At 34.6% G+C, this 18,627-nt stretch overlaps 1 protein-coding gene across 4 annotated transcripts in view; it reads left to right on the top strand.

Moving 5' to 3' along the window:
- The window catches only part of CNTN1 (contactin 1), a 376,722-nt gene extending 360,192 nt beyond the window's left edge, over nt 1–16,530 (top strand). For all 4 annotated transcript variants that reach the window (XM_019934617.3, XM_073788827.1, XM_073788825.1 and 1 more), the window contains one exon: nt 16,394–16,530. In XM_019934617.3, coding sequence (XP_019790176.1) covers nt 16,394–16,470 — 77 coding nt within the window. In that variant the 3' untranslated portion in view covers nt 16,471–16,530. The remainder of the gene's footprint in view (nt 1–16,393) is intronic.
- The last annotated feature ends 2,097 nt before the right edge of the window (nt 16,531–18,627 follow it).

Here is an 18,627-nt window from a genome sequence, read left to right as displayed (position 1 = left end):
ACTGGACCGTATTTAATAAGAACCTTATTCTCCACACATACACACTCTAAATAGATTATCAATATCTTCCTTCAATACAGTACTCTCCTTTAGAAGATCTAGGGGTGATGGTAGGGGGAGAAGATGCATTTCCAGTATTGTGTAGCATCCTTTATTCCAAGTACTGCCCTGGGAGAGACTGTCCCTTAACCTGCATCTGGTCTGAGGACCAGAAGTAGAACACTTTTCTTGAGCACAATACTTGTTTTTATCTTTCAGATAATCAACTTTATGATTGATCTATTTTTCTATTTGAATTGCCTGGCCAAAACTCAATGCCATATTTCCAACATACCTTCAGCAAAGTATCAGTACATAGAGCATTGTATATTTTAACTGAATGTAGGTGAATATAGGTAAAGTGTTCTTCAATAGTAACATTAGTGGATGTTGTTGCTATTTATGTATCATTATCTCAGCTTTGTCTCATTTTTCCTAAACTTATTTCCCTTCCCCTCAATTAATATTTTTTCTTTATCATAATTTATGTATCTTTGTAAACTATCTTAAAGCCTTTTTAAAATGAGGTAGCATATAACTCATAAGTAAATATTTATGTTTTATTCTCCAAAGAACCTGACAAAGAATTTTGACTCAATATTTATTTTTTCAATTAAACTAGCAAAATTAAGTGATCTAAATTAATACTGATGTACTAAAATGCTTCAAAGATTTAGATCATAAATGCCTTAAGAACATGTGTTGACTCTCTAGAACTATAAGACACATGTATTTGATTCCCAATATAAGCTTTATGATTAAAATGTAAGTTAAAAAGAATTCTTAAAACATATAAAGTCATAAAGAATGTATTGTAAAATGTAAGAGCCAATAAAATCTAAAGAAAAAATGCTAAAAATGAAGAAAAATTGACACAATTTAAAAGTGCTCTTATATTTTTAGTATAATAATTTTCATGACAAATGGAAAACTGACATATGTGATTCTAAAATTACAAAGAGATTGTAATCCAAGGAGAAAACCAAAACATAAAGCAAACAAATTTAAAAGAAAAAAGATTGGAAGCATAAAAAAGTGATGCCATCACGTTTGAAATATATAGCCATCATAATTCTTATATTCATCCAAGTACATCAAGTAATTTAGTAACTTCATGTATTCTAAGGTTTTTGAGAAATCTTTGGTTTTTATAAATGAAAACATGTTCTTTCTTTTTATACTGTCACCATAAGTGGCTGCCTAACTCTCCTAACATATAAATATATTGTCATGGGTACCTGATATCCAAAGTGAATTTGATGTAGAGAATAAAGTACTATGCGGATAAGTTATTTAGCTTCTGTCCCTTATGTTTTCATTGAATATATTTTTCTGCTGATAACATAGAGTTGGTCCTTTAGAAGATTGCTCATTTCTGGGAACCCTGGTTATTTTATGGTTTTGTTAATAACTTTGCCCTTTATATGGATGATTTTGATAGTTGAACACATCTTTTTGCAGCTCTCTGAAGCCACATATTATTTTGTGTTTTTCTTAGGATTAAACCACTGTCTTTATCAAAAAATTTTAAATGATTATTAATATATTTAAACTAAGGTATATTTACATTACATTACAAAAAAGATATCTCATATTTATTCAGTTATTACACTTTTGTAAAACTTTAGGTTCAGTTAAAACATAAGAGAATTATTTAACATAGTTTTCTTGCTTTGATTTTTTAAATTCTTTTTTGCCTGTTTATCAATTGAATATAATTTATCACTAAATCAAGAGCCCCAAATACTCTATTGTCTTCTTATTCTCTAATTCTTCAAGGAGTAGTTTCTATTAGATATAGTTGTAACTATTAATTATATTCAGTTATTTTATTTAAATAATCAATATTTTAGGTCAGATAAAAGAAGTATACAAATATTCTATATCTAAATTTTATAAACTAGTTCCCTAATTCAGAAAGGGGGAAATTTACATTGTTCTCAAAGAAATTAAAGTGAAAATAGGAACGATTTTTTTTTTTTTTTTTTTTTTTTTTTTGCGGTACACAGGCCTCTCACTGTTGTGGCCTCTCCCGCCGCTCCGTGGCATGTGGGATCTTCCCAGACCAGGGCACGAACCCGTGTCCCCTGCATCGGCAGGCTGACTCTCAACCACTACGCCACCAGGGAAGCCCCGAAATTATATCATATTTTAAAATCTCTTTGTTATTCTTTCTGGATGAATATTTATTTTTCTAAAATTTGAGATTAATAAAATTAGTAATAAATTATGCTAGGAGTTCCAGCATTGATATTGGGAAGAAAAGTAAGACATATATTTTACAGGCAATATTAAATTCAGTGTTATAAGTATTTCCTAGAGCACATTTGATTGTAATCACTTCTCTATAAATTAATGATTGTTGTCAATGCCTAGTATCCTAGATTATATGTTTTGCTGTCATGTCAGATGTATGAGGCAACGTTAGCTATATAAAAGATGGAAAATCACAGTGAGAATATGATCAGACAGTTTTTGCTTTAGCAAGAAATGAAATGGTATTCTCTCCTTACTTTAAGCTTGAGCAAATTTCTTGTCTTTAAAATTAACCTATTGATAACATAGGCAAGAACGCTTATCACAGTGCATAGCAATTACTCAATAATTTTATTTAATCTTCAGCAGTTACAGTGAACAGTACAAGCCAGTACATGAATAATGTACTTTACACAGAATAATGTCTTCATATCACATTATCAATTGCCATGTCATATTTAGAGAATTATTTTTTTAGTGACAAGATGAACTAAATGTATTTATATACATTTAGATTTAGAGATTGTCAAGTCGTAGGATGCATTTGTGCAAATTTGATAAATTCCTATTTATTTGTGTTAATTTTAAAATGCCATGTCTCTAATGTTTAATATATTTTCTATACCGATATGCTATATGGTCAGTGAAGAGAATATCCTCTGTGGCTTATCCTCAGGCTTTAAAAAGTAGATGGACTGCAACATTGCCAGTTTTAAAATGAAAGATTACATATTTTTCCAAGTAGTAGATGTTTCTGTTGTGGCTGTTTTCTCAGGTTAATAACTTCTCTTACATTGAGCAACTATATTTGAAATACAGTCTAACAAAATGTGTATTCATCTTCTATTAAATTTATGTTCAAGAATATCATGATGAAATATCTTCTTAAATTTTAAAGTATTTTCATGTTTTTATAATTTTGGAGTGTTCTATGGACTAATGAAATGGAAATTAATATCTCTGAGAGGATTAACTCTAAGTAAAATTAGATTATTATAAAGCAGTGGCTTAGAATAAGAGTTTATTTCCTTTTGAATATCAAGGATTACTTTTCATTAGATTCTCTGTTTTTAGTATGCATTTCTTGGTAAATATTTTATTATCACAATAGAAGGGCATTTGTGAAGCACATACATATATTTTGTCCCATCTCTTCTTTCTTAGCTCAGGTCCCTTTTCCTCCAGAAAACTCCTTTTGTGCCACCACCTGCAGCTGCCCCTCATTTCAGTTTTGCTTCCATGGTGTCTTGGGCATTCTGAGTACAAAAAACACTGCAGTGTGGTTGACTTGTGATTCAGCTGTGATCTCCAGGGGGAAGAAAAGCTGTTTCTGCCCTAGCACTGGGCAGAATAGTAGTAGGCTCTCATTATGTGTAAATTGAATTCATGAACAAATATCAGGCAGTTAAGCTCTTTTTCTTCTATGAAACCTTAGAGAAGCTATCTTAAAAAGAAAAAAAAAATCGAAGCAGAGTTGATCAGAATTAAAGTTCAATCACATCCAAATGGTTACTGCCTACTTAGCTAAGACATCCAGTAACTCTAACTACAAGGTAGATCATGTCTGTGTACCTTTCTCAGTAGTGACTTCCTTCTCTGTCTTCTCAGCTTCTATTTGGGGCATTATAGCCTAGGGTCTGCTCTTACTTTAAAAGAAGCAGAGGCCTCACTTCAGTACCTAAGATCCGTTTTCAAATTTGTACAACCTTCGATATCCAGGGTGGCTAAATTGTAGTCAGTACACTGTGATGCCTTGTGGCTAGTCTTGAATGGTTTTCTAGACTTTAGTTGTTACCTTGCAAATGCCATTCAGTTTGGGCTTGGCCCAGTACCTTTTCCTTCCTGAGTCCAGTAAATAATTCTTTGGAATGTGGCCTGCAGCTACCACAGATAAGTGGCAATCTATTCCTTGACAAATGGAACAGATCAGAAAAACAACTTCCCAGTAATTTCAATAGGAAGAGCTGCCAACTCTGACATATTTTTATATAATAGCAATGCACTTTCTGTACCTTTTATTGTTATAAGACACAATTAGGTAAAACTATCCTCATTTGACTGATGAAGTAACTGAGCATCAGAGTTTAAGTAACTTGCCCAGAATCACATTGCTGTTAAAGAGACATCAGGATTCAAATGATTTATAGCTCTAATATGTGTACTCTTAATCTCTATACTATGTCCAGAGAAGATTAATTTTGTGTGGCAATTTTTAACAAAAACCTGATACTGGGAAATGAAATGGCACAATGGAGGATAAATGAAAACACCCAGAAATACCAAGGTCTTTCTATAAGTAATTCATTATTGCAGAATGAGTAGTAAATGCCAGATAGGAAGAAGTGAGATTTCCAGCAACCAAACCCAAACCACATTTTGTTTTGTTAACTATGTAGACAGGATCTGTCACAGCCTCTACCATTATCTAATGAGGCAGCATCCAAATGGTCATTGAAGAAGTTAAATAAACTCAGATTACTTTCTTTTAATTATTTAGACTCTATCTGTACAAGTGGAAAATTCACCTGATTTAAAGTTAAAATTCTTAAAGTACAAATTATGTGTTCAAATTAAAATATTATCTAAATATGTCCCTTTAAAGGAACAGTCTTGTTTTCCTGGTCCAAGATTATATTCTGAACACAGTTGCAACTTAAAATTGGCCAAGATACTACAGAAAGCAAGAAAGATGTTAAATAACACTTAAAAGCTCACAAGTTTATTAGCAGAACTCTCACAAGAGGAAAAAATAGCAAAGTTTTGGCGTGCAGCTAATTTCTCTCAGTGAATTCTATTTCCTTTTGATCCAAATTATAAAATAACCTCTGGCTAACAGTCATCCTCAGAATATGGACTATCAGTGAAGAGCCTTGTTTGTTCATATTTACATCTTGAGCACTCTACCGGATGTTGGTTAAAAGGGATGATTGCTTGATTTTGAGTCTACAAAGAAGTGGAGATTTGATAGGGAAAAAAATTCATTGCACCACATTTTCTCAGGAATGGTCCTTCTCACACATGCCTAGAGAAAGAGAGATCATGGGTAGAATGACAGCAGAGGGGGGTCCGAAGCAGGACCATTAGTTCAACTCATTCAACAAAAATGTACTGAGCACCACATGTCTCAGGTAAGACTTGGTCCCTGGAAGTTGGAAGATGAATAAGAACATGGTCTCTGTTCTTAAGGAACCATAAAGTCACAGATAAATAAGACAGGTGAAAAAATAATTGGCAGCACAATGTATTAAGTGTTGTACAAGCAAGCACTGAGGAGGAAGTCGTTAAATTCATGCACAGTTACCTAAAAGAATGATACTTTGATGACTCTTTTAAGATCAATGAGCATTTTCTAGGCATAAAAGGGGGTAATAGGACATATGAGTTTGAGGAAACAAGTGTTGACTCTGAGAATATGTAAAAATGGCATCACATTCAGTGAGTCTCTAATGCAGGATTCAAAATGGAGAGAGAGGTAGTATAATTGGAGTATAGGTTATTACAGACTGTGAAAAGGGGGCAGATTGGATTTGTGGGTTTTGGTTTTTTCATCTTTTTACTTTTCTTGTGATTAAGTAAGAGGTGACGAGGTCCTGGATCACTGTGGCAGAGACAGGAGAGAAAGTGGAGCAGAGAGATTCTAGAGCGATGTTGGAGATGGAATCAATTGTACTTGGTGACCAAGACAGTGTATTGCAAGTGAGAGGAAAAAGCACTTTGAAAGTGACTCTATGTTTAACATTCTGATTGCATGGCAATCATTAACTGAGCTAAGTAATTTAGAAAGATGGGAAAATGCTATAAGAATAAGGATGGAACAGATGGTGTAGAGGGCAAGAGAAGTGGTGCTCTGACAAACTCTGAAGAACCTAATATGGAAAAGCCAGGGAAGGGAAACAAGAGGTAAGACAGTCCAGGTGAAATAAATGTCAAAGCAAATCATTGGTCTCAAACTTCTTTCTAGATTTTATATTTCTTTCAATATCTTGAAAACTAATTATGTTATTTTTAAGCATATTAGTATATCATCATCAATCAACATCCAAAAGTCCCTCTGTATAAAATACACTCTCACGAGTCATGGAGACACAAGGCACAAGTCTTATGGAGAGATAGTCAATAATGACTCCCAAAATTTTATAATGAAATGACTGGGAGAAGACTGGTATTACTGGTTAGAAATATAGATGTTGACAAAAGAATTTCAATTTCCAGTCAGAGTGAGAGAATTTGATTTGTTCAGTATAAACAAAATGGTTTCTTAAAGCATTCCCCAGAATTCCTGTTGGTTAGCAAGGAGTAACTACTCTATTGATTTTTTAAAATAAACTCCTTACAGACGTAATGAAAGTCAACCTTCTTTTTTTTCCACTTTTTTTAACCTAAAAAGAATTTGGAAAGAACTTAAAATTTCAGGGTTTAGCACCATGAAAACATGACTAAGAATGAGCCTTCTGGAAAAAAAAGAACTCTGAAAAATATATAAAAATAACAAAAATTCCATGTAGATGCCATCCAAAGTGATTGAAATTATTTTATATCTTCTACTGAATAAGCACAAACTCTTAGAAATCCTTTGGAGTAATTAGTGTTGATTTCAGCCAGTACCTCCTTACATGTTTCAGACTATTGTGAAAATAGCTGAGCAACTGTTTCTTCTGTGAAAGTACAAAAAGAAGATTCAGTTGATTTTGATCCTCTTAATAGTTGTGAAGATTCAATGAATTCAGACTGTTTCTTATAAGAACTTCATGTGCATGTGGAAAAACAGAGAAGCACCAATTAATCCTTGCTGATAGATGGATGACACTGAATCCTACAGTAAGTAGGGGGCCTACAGTAAGGCCCTGAGGTCTGACAAACAAATGAGTTCAGGATTATATTAGGGATGAAAATCTTAAATAACAAAATACCACCTCGAACAGGTGAGTCATTCATTTGTCATAGCCCCAAAGCAAAGATGAATCAAGAAAAATCAAATGGGACTTCTGCTCTGGTTTGCCCTGGGAAAGCTTCCCAGGTATTTGTGACTCTGAACCACCACATGAAACCAGTGGGGGACTAGGATCCTTGGCTGTTGTGACATGGGGATATTTATATACTGGTAATAAAATCCAACTCTCAACTCATTACATTAAGGAAAGTTGGACCACTGCATTGTCTGGCCATATTAAGAAGGATTCATGAAGCATCTTTGGGGTAGAGAAAATAGCATTGGGCTTAGAACCAGGTTTTAGTTCAATAACCAATTTTGCCTTGTGCTAGGTCAGCAAATCTGACTCTTAGACCTTTAATCTGCAAATGAGGATAATGAGACATACTTCAACTGTATTATAAGAATTAAACAAAATAACATGTTGCAAAAGTTCCCTGGACAGAATAGGCACTTAATAAATTAAAAAATAATAATAATTCATCGAACAAATATTTGTTGAGGACATGCTGTAGACCAGACTGTCCAGAAAACTTATGAATAAATGATTTAAAGAAATCTTATTATTCTTATATCATAGTTATCTGTACATTTAAGTTTTTGGAGTTTTCCTCACAGAAGAAGATTTGATTTAAAAGAAAAGCAGAGGTAATACTTAAATTGAAATTAATCTGCATCTATACTTTGATAAAACCTGACATGTGAATTGGAAACCACCCCCAGGAAGGCCAGCTGGGTGAATGATGGCTGCTAGTTCTGTCCCACAAAAGAGTCACATGAAACTTGATATAGTTGCCACTTTGGGGCTCACAATGCCAAAGCTTAACAGGGGTTTTTCTGTGTCATCCCATCCTCTCATCTCTTGAAAAGCCTGCTGTTCTAAGCAAATTTAAAAGGCAAAATACCTATCCTTTCCTAGAACTGGGGAATGATTTGTCCCACAAATATTGGTACTAGAAATAGGCATGCAAGTATGTGTCTGCTAAAAATACGTCATCTCTCCTATAATTTTAGGGATGCCTGAACAAAATAGACCCTCCATGAATAAATAGTCATGACATCCAGGAGCATGATAGACTAAGCCTTTTTAGTTCTATGGTCTCACCTACAAGCAGACATTGTGCTCATGATGACCTTGAGCATTAGTATTAAACTCAGCAAAATATCCTTTACTCAAATTTATGTAAAAGAACAGCTACAAAAAATTCGGTGGGCTTTGTAAGAAGACATACCTGCCTGCTTCCCTTTGTTTAGCTTTCTTTTGATTACATACACTGATAAGTTTAAGGAAAATTGACTGTCATGTCCAGCTAGTTTTACTCCTACTCTTCATTGTCAGTACTGCAAAACACCAGTTTTTCTCCTAAAAATGTAAAGTGACAAAACTATAGAAGAAGCAAGTATGTCTGTGGGGGATGTAGGAGAGGTTCAGGGAGCAGTACTTCTTCTTAAGTAAACCTGGTAGGGTATGTGTCTGTAGCTCCTGAAGTTGTCTAGGAAGTCTTAGTCATAGATGTGTTCAACTGGGCCCTCAAGCCTAGCACTAAAGAGGAACCATTAGCCTTGGCATGGAGCACACACAAATTATTAAACTTTTTCTCTGGCTCTACTTGTTATTGCTTTGCCTCAAAAACTGATTGGGGAAAGGCAAGGCTGGGGCAGTGGAGGGAATAATTTAATATTTGTTTTTATGAATATTGCAAAATAGAACGAGCATCTGAAAGTCCCCAGGCTCTCTAAATTTTATTGATGTTGAGAAAAACTGATCCCAGTCCTAGTTTGATACATTCCACAAAACCAGGGCTACCCAAGTAAGCATATTCTGCCAAACAGCTATTTCCAATACCAAATGCAAAGATGATCTAATAAGCTGGCTCTGGTTGTTTGTGAATAAGGAACTTGAGTGTTATTTGTTAAAGATTTTGTATAAGTTGAGGAAAAAATTAAACCCATGAAATGCATTATATGTATGTTGAACATTTTATAGAATAGGAGAGAGTTCTGAGTCTCTTATGTCTCATCCCATGCTTAGGGTATTCTCATATTCACTATATAATAATTTTTAAATGAACACACTAAATTTCAGATTCACAATTATCAAATGGCATTTGCTATGTATTTTTAACTTTTTTTTCATTTAATTATCACAAATACCCTGCTGTGAAAATATTGTACTCCCCATTTTCCAGATAAGGAAATGGAGGCTCTGAGAGGTTAAGTACCTTGCGGAGGTCACACACTCAAGCGAGGGCAACAGTATTCAAGTAGAATTCTTTCTAATGCCAAGTCTCAAGCTTTTGTGAAAATCTTACCTTGCATTTCTAAAAAAGTAGGTAAACCAGTTTTAAAAGTCCTCAGAATTATACTCTCATCTTGCCCCCCAATTATATCAAAATTAGGTTATTTAGAATGTGTTTGTTAGTGAATGGACTGTTAGAAGTTAGTTTTATATTTCCCAGCAAATAATTGGTCATCACTCTAATGGAGATGCTTGATCCTTTCTCAAAGAAGAAATGCATCCTTGTAATCTCACATTTCCTGATAGGGAAAGGACCAGAGTAAGGAAAATATATGACTGTCAGGATAAGCTGTCAGCAAACCATACACCCTTGCCAAAAAAAACCAAAAGCTATTTTGTTTGACATATGTGTTTATAATTGCCAAGTAAGTAGGAGTAGCAAGATTAGTGGGTTTCACCAGTTTGAAAAAAAACATCAGAGCCACTATCACTTATATGATCAAGCTTTTAATGTATATATATAAACACATATCAACTTTATCATAAATAAGGGGAAATGTAACAAATATCTTTGCAAATTTTAGGCTCAATGCTTGATATTCTTGAACACATTATGGTTTGCATAGAATCATAGACTAATGGCAGTGCTAGGAACCTAAGGAGTTATAATATTGAACCCTATCATTTTATAGAAAGAAAAATCCACAGCCTTGACAAGTAAAATGGCCAAAGATCACACCAGCCTCAGAGCCATATTTTGAGTCCAAATATTCTCTTTTGCCCAAAGTTACACAACTAGCTATTAACAGAACTGCAAATAGGTCTTAAATTATCTTTTTTTCTTCTTCTTCTTCACATAGCTTAGTATTTTGCTATCTCAAAGAAGCATAAGGAGATAAAATTCTCAAACACAGAATAAGCAAGCTGATACACATAGACACTATAATATAATAGATATCAAAGGCTAAAAAAATCATCAAATATAAAAAGTCTTCTTATCTCAAAGAAAAAATCCATCTTATTTTCTGATTTCTCTTTTGTTTTCTTTTCCAGAAACTCTTAAAACCGATTGGGGTAAATATCCATAACTCCATTTTGTCAAAGGCAGGTAGTTATGCTTATAATAATGGATTTAAAATTGAAAACTGTAACAGCATTTTCCCCAAGAGACCTATTTGAAACAGAGCCAACTAACTTTTTAAAGAGATACGTCTTTTAATTCTTAATAAGCATTAGACAATTTATAAAAATAAAAATTCTGATATATGGCCCAAAGAAAATTTTAACATTAACCTCACTGAGTTACAGAAGTTTTATTCCAAATTCTATACCAGTTTCTAGTCAAGGGTAAAAAATCGGGTGGGAATCAGGAAAAGGGTGGGGGGGAATCATGAAAAAGAAAATATGAAAGGGAGGAGAGATATATAAGATAGAAATTCCAGAAATGAATTAACCAATAACAAATCTATAATTGTTTTGTCTCAGACATTCTGTAAAATCCCAGTAGTCAAGACAAATTTTGAAGTATTTGTTTTTGCCTCAATGGTTTTACATCCTTTAAGTGTTAAGTCCTGCAAGAAAATTAGAGTACATGAATTTTTAAAAAATTTTCTTGGTCAGAAAATTCATTCATACATTAAGTTATATGTCAGTATCTGAAAGTAAAAAACAGCTCTTCCTCCTTTAACTTTTGTTTTCACCCATTTCTGCCACAAAATTTAAGAAAATAAGTGCCATTTCCTCACTTAAACCTCACAACAATCTAAGGGGTAAATGGACACAAATAATTTTCCAAAGGGTACACAGCCAGTAAATGATAGATCCAGAATTGCCAACAGGTCAGGCTAACCCCAAAAACAAAGCTCGTAATCAATACCTGAGATCAGAAAGTGTTGATGTCTTCTTAAGCGACCCTCCTCCTTGGCCACAGTGATTGGTTGAGGGACGGGAACATGTTCCCAGCTAGTTCAATCACACAAATGCACTAATTCAGCCACAATATTGGTCTGAAAGTACGTATATGACTCAGACTTTGCAAATAAGAATCTTTCCTTGAGAGTTTTCTCACTGGAACTGGAGTAAAAAAAATATCATCTCTTTGATCTTGAGAATGTATGATTGTGAACTTGACTCTCTTGTCTACCTTGAGAAGTCAGTCTGAGAATGTGAGGCAATCTGCAAAGGAAGAAGACATGAAAGTCAGAAATGTAGCAGACACAGGTATTCAGTTAACTAACTAGCTCTAGTTGTCCCAAAGCAGTGCAAAATCAGCTTTTTCTTCAGTTGAGCTCCAGTTACTTAAAACCAAAGATCCCAGACTACCATGTCACAGAGGAGATCAACTTGAGCTAGACTACTACAGAAAAGTCCAATATGCCCTGTGTTGATAGGTGAAAGGACATTTCAGGAATGTTTGTGATCTAAAAGGACACAATGTGTGACTAGGGAACAGTAAATAGACATACAGGTCTCAAATGTATGTTGTCTGCAGGGGACACCTGCTTTATCTATTGTTTTGCTTTGTTTTTATCCAACTACTTTTCAAAAAATACAGTGTAGGACTGTATAAAGAGATGAACAACATCAAGTGTAGTATGAATCACTATCATTTACAGAAGTTTTCTCCCAGCTATGCACTTTTCGAAGTGCTCTACATAAAGCAGCTGTTTTCAAACTGTGATAAGCAGAGCCCTACACATTGCCTGGAGTGATGGGCTTGGGGGAGTACAGGTACAAGCATGAACGTAAAGGAGGCAACAAATCTGTGGTCTCCTGCCCCAGGCCCATCTTTAAATAAAGCATCCCCTCTCCCTGCTTGTTCAGTAAATGGGCTTCCACATATGATTGTTTCTGAAGAAAGGTTATGCTGCTAAAATATATATAAGAACCATTGATATACATCTTCTCCATACTCACAATAAAGCTATGAGATATATTACCCCTGTTTTGTACTTGAAGGAACTAGGGCATAAAAATATTAAGGAACATGCTCAAGATGACCTAGCCAATAAAAGGCAGAGGCAGTATTTGGACTCTTGCTTTCTTTGCCTGGCTCTAGAGCCCCATTACACTATTCACTATCCCCTTACATCTCCTGCTAGGACAGTGACCTGCTTACAGACCCTCATATTTGCCTGTTTATTCTCAAAATCTAAACAACCAAGGACCAGTTACAAATCTGTAGTCTGATAGATAGTCGGACTACCTGTAATTGACTGGATGTAACAAGGAAACGTACCCCAGAGCAGTTGTGGAACACCTCTCGAGTGAGAAGGAGGAACATCTTATGTAAGGTTTGAGTTCTTACTGAAGAATCCAGAGGAAGGTCTAAGGGAAGAAGCAATCAGTTTTGGATCAGTTGCTGTTTCTAAGATGAGGGCAGGAGTATCAGGAATTAACTAGGGTTGGGAGCCGTCTCAAGGGGAGAGTAGTTTAGCAATTGGGTGTTCCTAGTAAAAGATGGGAAGTGTAAAGCAGGTATGGAGTAGCACTGGTAACACAGCACTAGCCACTCAGTGAAGGGGTCATTTGTGCATTTGCCAGCTGCTGCATGACCTTGGCAGTGTCTCCATTTAAGTTCAAGCTGGGATTATCTGTGTCTGTCATACTACTAACCTGAATAAACGCAGGTGACTTTGCTCTTTTTCCCTCTGAGCTGATTTTTTACTCTCAATCCCAAACAGACTTTTACTCTTATGTTTCTCTAAACTTGCTGCTATCCCAGCAGGAGTTTTATTGAATTCGACAAATTTCAATAGCAAACACCCACTGACGTGTACCTAACACACCTAATATATATGAAACATACCCCTAGGCATGGGGATCAATCATCTTATCAAAACGCTTTCTTCCCTCAGCCCAGGGTTATAAGGCTTTGAAGGAATCCAAAGTAACATCCTATCAAGAAAGGTTAGAGAACCCCTCGGCCTGAGCAGTAAAATAAGGTCTTTCTGATACTGCAGATTTTTAATATCATCTCTCTGATAGGAGAGACATGTCACAGTGGTTACCTTTGTCTTCTTTAAACCCCCGTGTCCTACCCCTTCACTTTCTCTCCCACCTTGTGTTCTGCAATCAGAAAAGGTTCAGGGCTTTTAACTGGAAGAATTATTCATATTATAACTTTATGGTTCAAGACAACACAGCTGAAAATATGATTTGGATATATTCCCTGTCCTGAAGTTGTTCAAAATCTAGAGATATTAACAGGTGTGATCATAAACATGACACCACAAGGAGAAAATTCCAAGTATTAATAGTAAACATTAGCAATTTGGATTGGACCATGGTATCTAAACTTAAGCATCAGAAAAGAGATTTGTATTAAAAACTGACTAGAGTGGCGGTCTATTTAGCATAAAACCTGGAGAGATTGTTAAGCACTGCTTAACTTTTAATTAAATTTCTCTTCTCAATATATAACTCCCTCTAGAGGAATCCTTCCTGAGGGAAAAATAAATCTGGGCAGTTTAGGTTAAAAAAAGTCAAGAAATCCAATGGAAGAGACATAGTATTCTAAATTGGCCTTACATTTGTTCTTATAGGCAAAAGTAATTAACCAGACTGATGACTTTTTCATGTTTGATATTCAGTAGCTATGTGAAAAGAAAAATATACGTTTACTATATACCATGTTAAGTACTGAAATTATGCTTGATATACATTTTGTTAGATGGAAAACCAATATATGTTTAAAACCCCTCAAGAATATAGGGCTCCCACATTTAAAATGACTTTAAAATAGTAATTCAGTCAGGTCTCTAATTTGTGTTTGCAATGTGGAAGAGAATTGAAGATGAAGACCACAGTTACATAAGCTTGAGCCATTAGAGAAATTAAATATAACACACATAAACATGAAGAGTTTATTTTAAATAAATCAAATATCCTGATGTTGAAGCCTCAAATTATGAAATTGTGTTTGGTTTTCATACTAACACCAAAACTTCAAAATGGCATCCATAATTGACTAACTTTCTTTCCTTGGCCACAGTTTGTACTTAGCCAACCCACATATTCAGGCAAATACATGAATGTGTACCCATCACTGATGTAATTCGTGGTCAAAGACGCAGTGTTGCAGAGACCCTGCAGTCATTCTCAGACAAAGGTCTTCAGGAAAGATCATTTAAATTAGGTCAAACATTGAAAGCTAATGTTTTTCTGTGTGATTAAGGTTTATTATTGGTCATCTTATTGAATAAAATAATATGTGGGCTGTGGCATAGTTTTAAAATATCTGTGTAGAAAAATAGAAGGAAAAAATGCTACAAGAATAAAGACACTTTGAAACAGCTTAGGTGCTCTGTTTTCCCGTAAGTCATTTGTTTTCCTCCTGTGCCCTGGCCTTGACACTTTAAATGCAAGATGTAATGTCCTAATGCTTTTCTAGCACTGGTACCTTTCCAAAGTTATCTGTAGAAAGTGGCAGAGAGGTAGAAAGAGCATGGGCTTTGGAGCCAGGCCAATCTGAGATCTAATCCTGGCTCTGCCTTCTACTGGCCACTGACCTTGAACAAGTCATTTTACCTGAATCTGAGTTACATAATCTATAAAGTCAGGAAAATAAGATCTGCCATCATAATCTATTGTATAAATGTCATAATACATATAAATGATCAGTGTGGTGTCTGTCTTGTGGCTGTAGAACAGTGAACTGTAGCTGTAGCTGCTGTAGAACAGCAATTATCATGGTCATTATTTGTGTCATCATTGCTACTGATAATGCCGTTATGCATTATCATAAAGAGGCTATAAGCAGCTACTCGAGGGCTGTTTATATAGTGCTTGCTCTTCTGCCCTCACTTTTACCTTCGCTGTCCTGCTCATTTCTAAGAACCCCTTTATCAGTGTCTGATAATGTTTTCTCTCTTATATTTTCCATGCAGCCCTGAATGCTGCTAACAGGGCAATAGTGGAATGCAGGTAGACACAATCATCTTCCGCCTTACAGGGAGTATGACTGTGCTTTCAATGACCAAATTCGAGAGAAATGGCCTTGAGTCTTCCTAAACTTAAGAGGAATATTCCAAAGAAAGGTCTATTTAGGCAACTGTTGATATAGTAGATAACAATGATTTAAAGTTTCAATTTAGAGAATAAACTTCCAAAAATGGACACAAATCTATTATATTTACAAGCTGTTGACTGTATTTTTTGCTCATTGAAGAGAGCACTTAATAATTGTGGAGAGTTGAAAGGAAGAGTGTACCTTCTTGGTCCCACTTTTCAGCCCTTTCTCAAGAATTCCAGTGAAGCTGGACTTGGACCCATAAACTTACCTGACCACAGGAAGAGCCCTTCTAGGTGTCATTCAAGACGTAATTTAAGTCTGTAGAATATTACATCATTTTTATTCTTCATTTACATAACATCTCTCAGGGCAATTGTTCTTTAGATAAAAATTTGAATAGGTTATTTATTATTATCAAAAGTACATTTCTAAAATCATTGCATATAAGCCCCTAAATGTTTTAAAACCATTAGGATATGAAATCATGTAGGACCTTCCAGTATACCTATGATGTCATTGCCCCATGTAACATTATTAGCATTTTTCTGCATCTCTTTATCTTATTTGTTCACAGCTTACTGACGATTTTTCACTTATTTATACATGTTTCCTGACCTAGTGCCTTCTGGTAGGAGTTTGGGACTGCTGGATCACAGGAAAAACAGAAACATTTGTGATCTTATTATCATAAATGATTTATATGAACTTTTGGTATAAACAGTCCACACAGTCTCACACACAAAATCCTTGATAAAACATTTTTGTTTTTCTTAAGTCACTTAAGACTAAGTGAAGCTAGTATTTTTTTAAAGGAACCACTTGAGTTTCATGGTTACATAATACCCATAGCAGGGTAAATGAGCAACAGTGACTGTTATCAATGAAATAATATGCACTTTTTTGGTTTACATTATAGGTGCATCCATCCTATCACCATGTCTTCTTGGCTTCCTGCTTCCTGTCCTTGGCATCCTTGTGTACTTGGAATTCTGAATGTGGCATGACATCTGCTGCTCCCAGCCCAGCTCAGAGGACACCCTCCATCTCTGTGATGACTACAATTCCTTCCAAGTCCTGCAACTCCATCCTAAGCCAAATAAATTATACTTTAACAAACTATCCAACTGATTTACAGCATATGTTATGACTGAGGCATTCAGGAACCCCTTCATCCAAAAGAATAAACTTTTAAATGGATATAAAATGATTTTTAACTCGTTCCAATATGCCTTATAAACCACTTAACCTAATTCTGTGACAGTTGCATGATTTAATCCAATGGGACAATTTACAGTGTTCAATTCAATACCATAGGCTGTAGAGTGAAAGTAAAATCACCATACACAGGTGCTTTAAATTTAATAACAAGTTGTGAAATATAATAGAGGTTGAAACGTTGATCGTATGTGGTAAATGTAAGAGTAATACAGTCTCTTGTACTATCCTCTCTGTTTTGGGTCCTGCATATTTTTGAATGGCCCCTATCACTCATGGCATTTTGAGTTTTCTTTAAGAAAAAAGTATAACTAAAGCATTTAACATAATTTCCAATACCAAAACATTCTACTGAATGAGTTGGATGATTTTGAATATTGAAAACCAAATTCTAGAACTTACTTTCAGTATTCTTGTTTTGGAAGTAAGTAATTTTCTAAATATTTGGTCTTCAGAATCAGTAATACTTTTAAGTTAGTTTTTTAATAATAAAATTAATATACTACATGAAGTTTTTTTTTTACTTTTGTATTCTACTCTGACATTATTTTATGTTTTTCTTATCATCAATTTCAAACCTCAAAAAATCGCAGCTCTTGTGTTAGAATATCATCATGTTGCTGTATTTATTCACACGTGAACTGATGAATTTTGAGAAGTAGAGTGCTTCCATTTTTTAATTGAGATGTGACAGTCTTTACACAGCTAGGAATAAATGACAGTTAAGTGAATATCAGAATTATCTAATATTCTAGTGACTTTGTTTTTGTGCTTCATTCTAAGTAAAACCTCTCTTTATTAAAGGTATGGAATCAAGAAATCACCTGTAGCTCGGAAAAACTACAGTATTCCCTATTTTTTTTTAATTTAGTTTTAAACTCATTTCCTGCTTCAATGCAATACCGAAAACTGGCTATGAATACCAAATCAAGATGTTGCTAATGGTACTTTGAAGAGTATGCAAAACTGGAAGGCCAGGAGGAGACAAATAACGTGTCTGTCCAGTGGTCTCCCAAGTGTTGGTGCTTTAGGTTTTTATAAGTTGTGAAAAGGAAGATGCACATTTCTTCATTCTCCATGGTGTGCACGGAAATGTGTTTGAGTATGGTTGTGAAAGAAATCAAGTAATAAAGGATTAGCTGGCTTATGAAATAGTGCAATGTCTGATGCTTCAAGAGGTATAATCCTATTTTATTAGCACAACCTTGCTAGCTAATTAGAGATAGAATTTATCTTTTTAGAAAGGATACCTTATAGGTTCATAAAAAAAAAATATTTACAGGAAGCAAAATAGATCTATTACTATTTTACCCCCCTTTCTTTAATTTGTATAATTTTTGTACTATATATCTATGTATAAATGTTTAGAGTTTTCATTATGAAAATACCAATAAATATTTCATTAGTTTACATTTAACTCTTTGTTATAAAATGAAACTTTTTAAAAATAAGTGAAAGGGATGATTCTCCAGTGGAAGTATGTCAACAGTCTTGAGATCGTTACCAGATTTCATAAAATATTTAATTATTTGAAAAAAAAATCTCTTCATACTTTAGGGAAACGAATACTCTGTGAGCCTTCTGTACACATGTTTGTGTCTTCATTGTTACACCTTGGGGTTTTCCTTTTGCAATGTGACCCATGTTGGGCATTTTTATATAGTCAACAACTAAATCTTTTGCCAAATGCATGCTTGCCTTTTATTTTCTGATGTATGGTAATAAAGAGCAAAACTGGTTTTGCATGAAATGGTTCTGAAAGGTAAGAAGAAAACAGACTTTGGAGGTTGTTTGTTTAATTTTAACTTTGTGGCAGAGATAAGGTAGATTAAAATCTCTCATACACTGATAACTCAAGCCTTTCATTTCCTCATACAAGTGTACAAATTTGACTGGGACCATCAGTTTTAAACTGTTGTCAAACTAACTAATGTA

Source organism: Tursiops truncatus, chromosome 11, assembly GCF_011762595.2.
Source record: "Tursiops truncatus isolate mTurTru1 chromosome 11, mTurTru1.mat.Y, whole genome shotgun sequence".
In the NCBI taxonomy this organism is placed as follows: domain Eukaryota; kingdom Metazoa; phylum Chordata; class Mammalia; order Artiodactyla; family Delphinidae; genus Tursiops; species Tursiops truncatus.
Note: the sequence above shows the minus strand (reverse complement) of the source record. Positions and strands in the feature narration are given on the sequence as shown.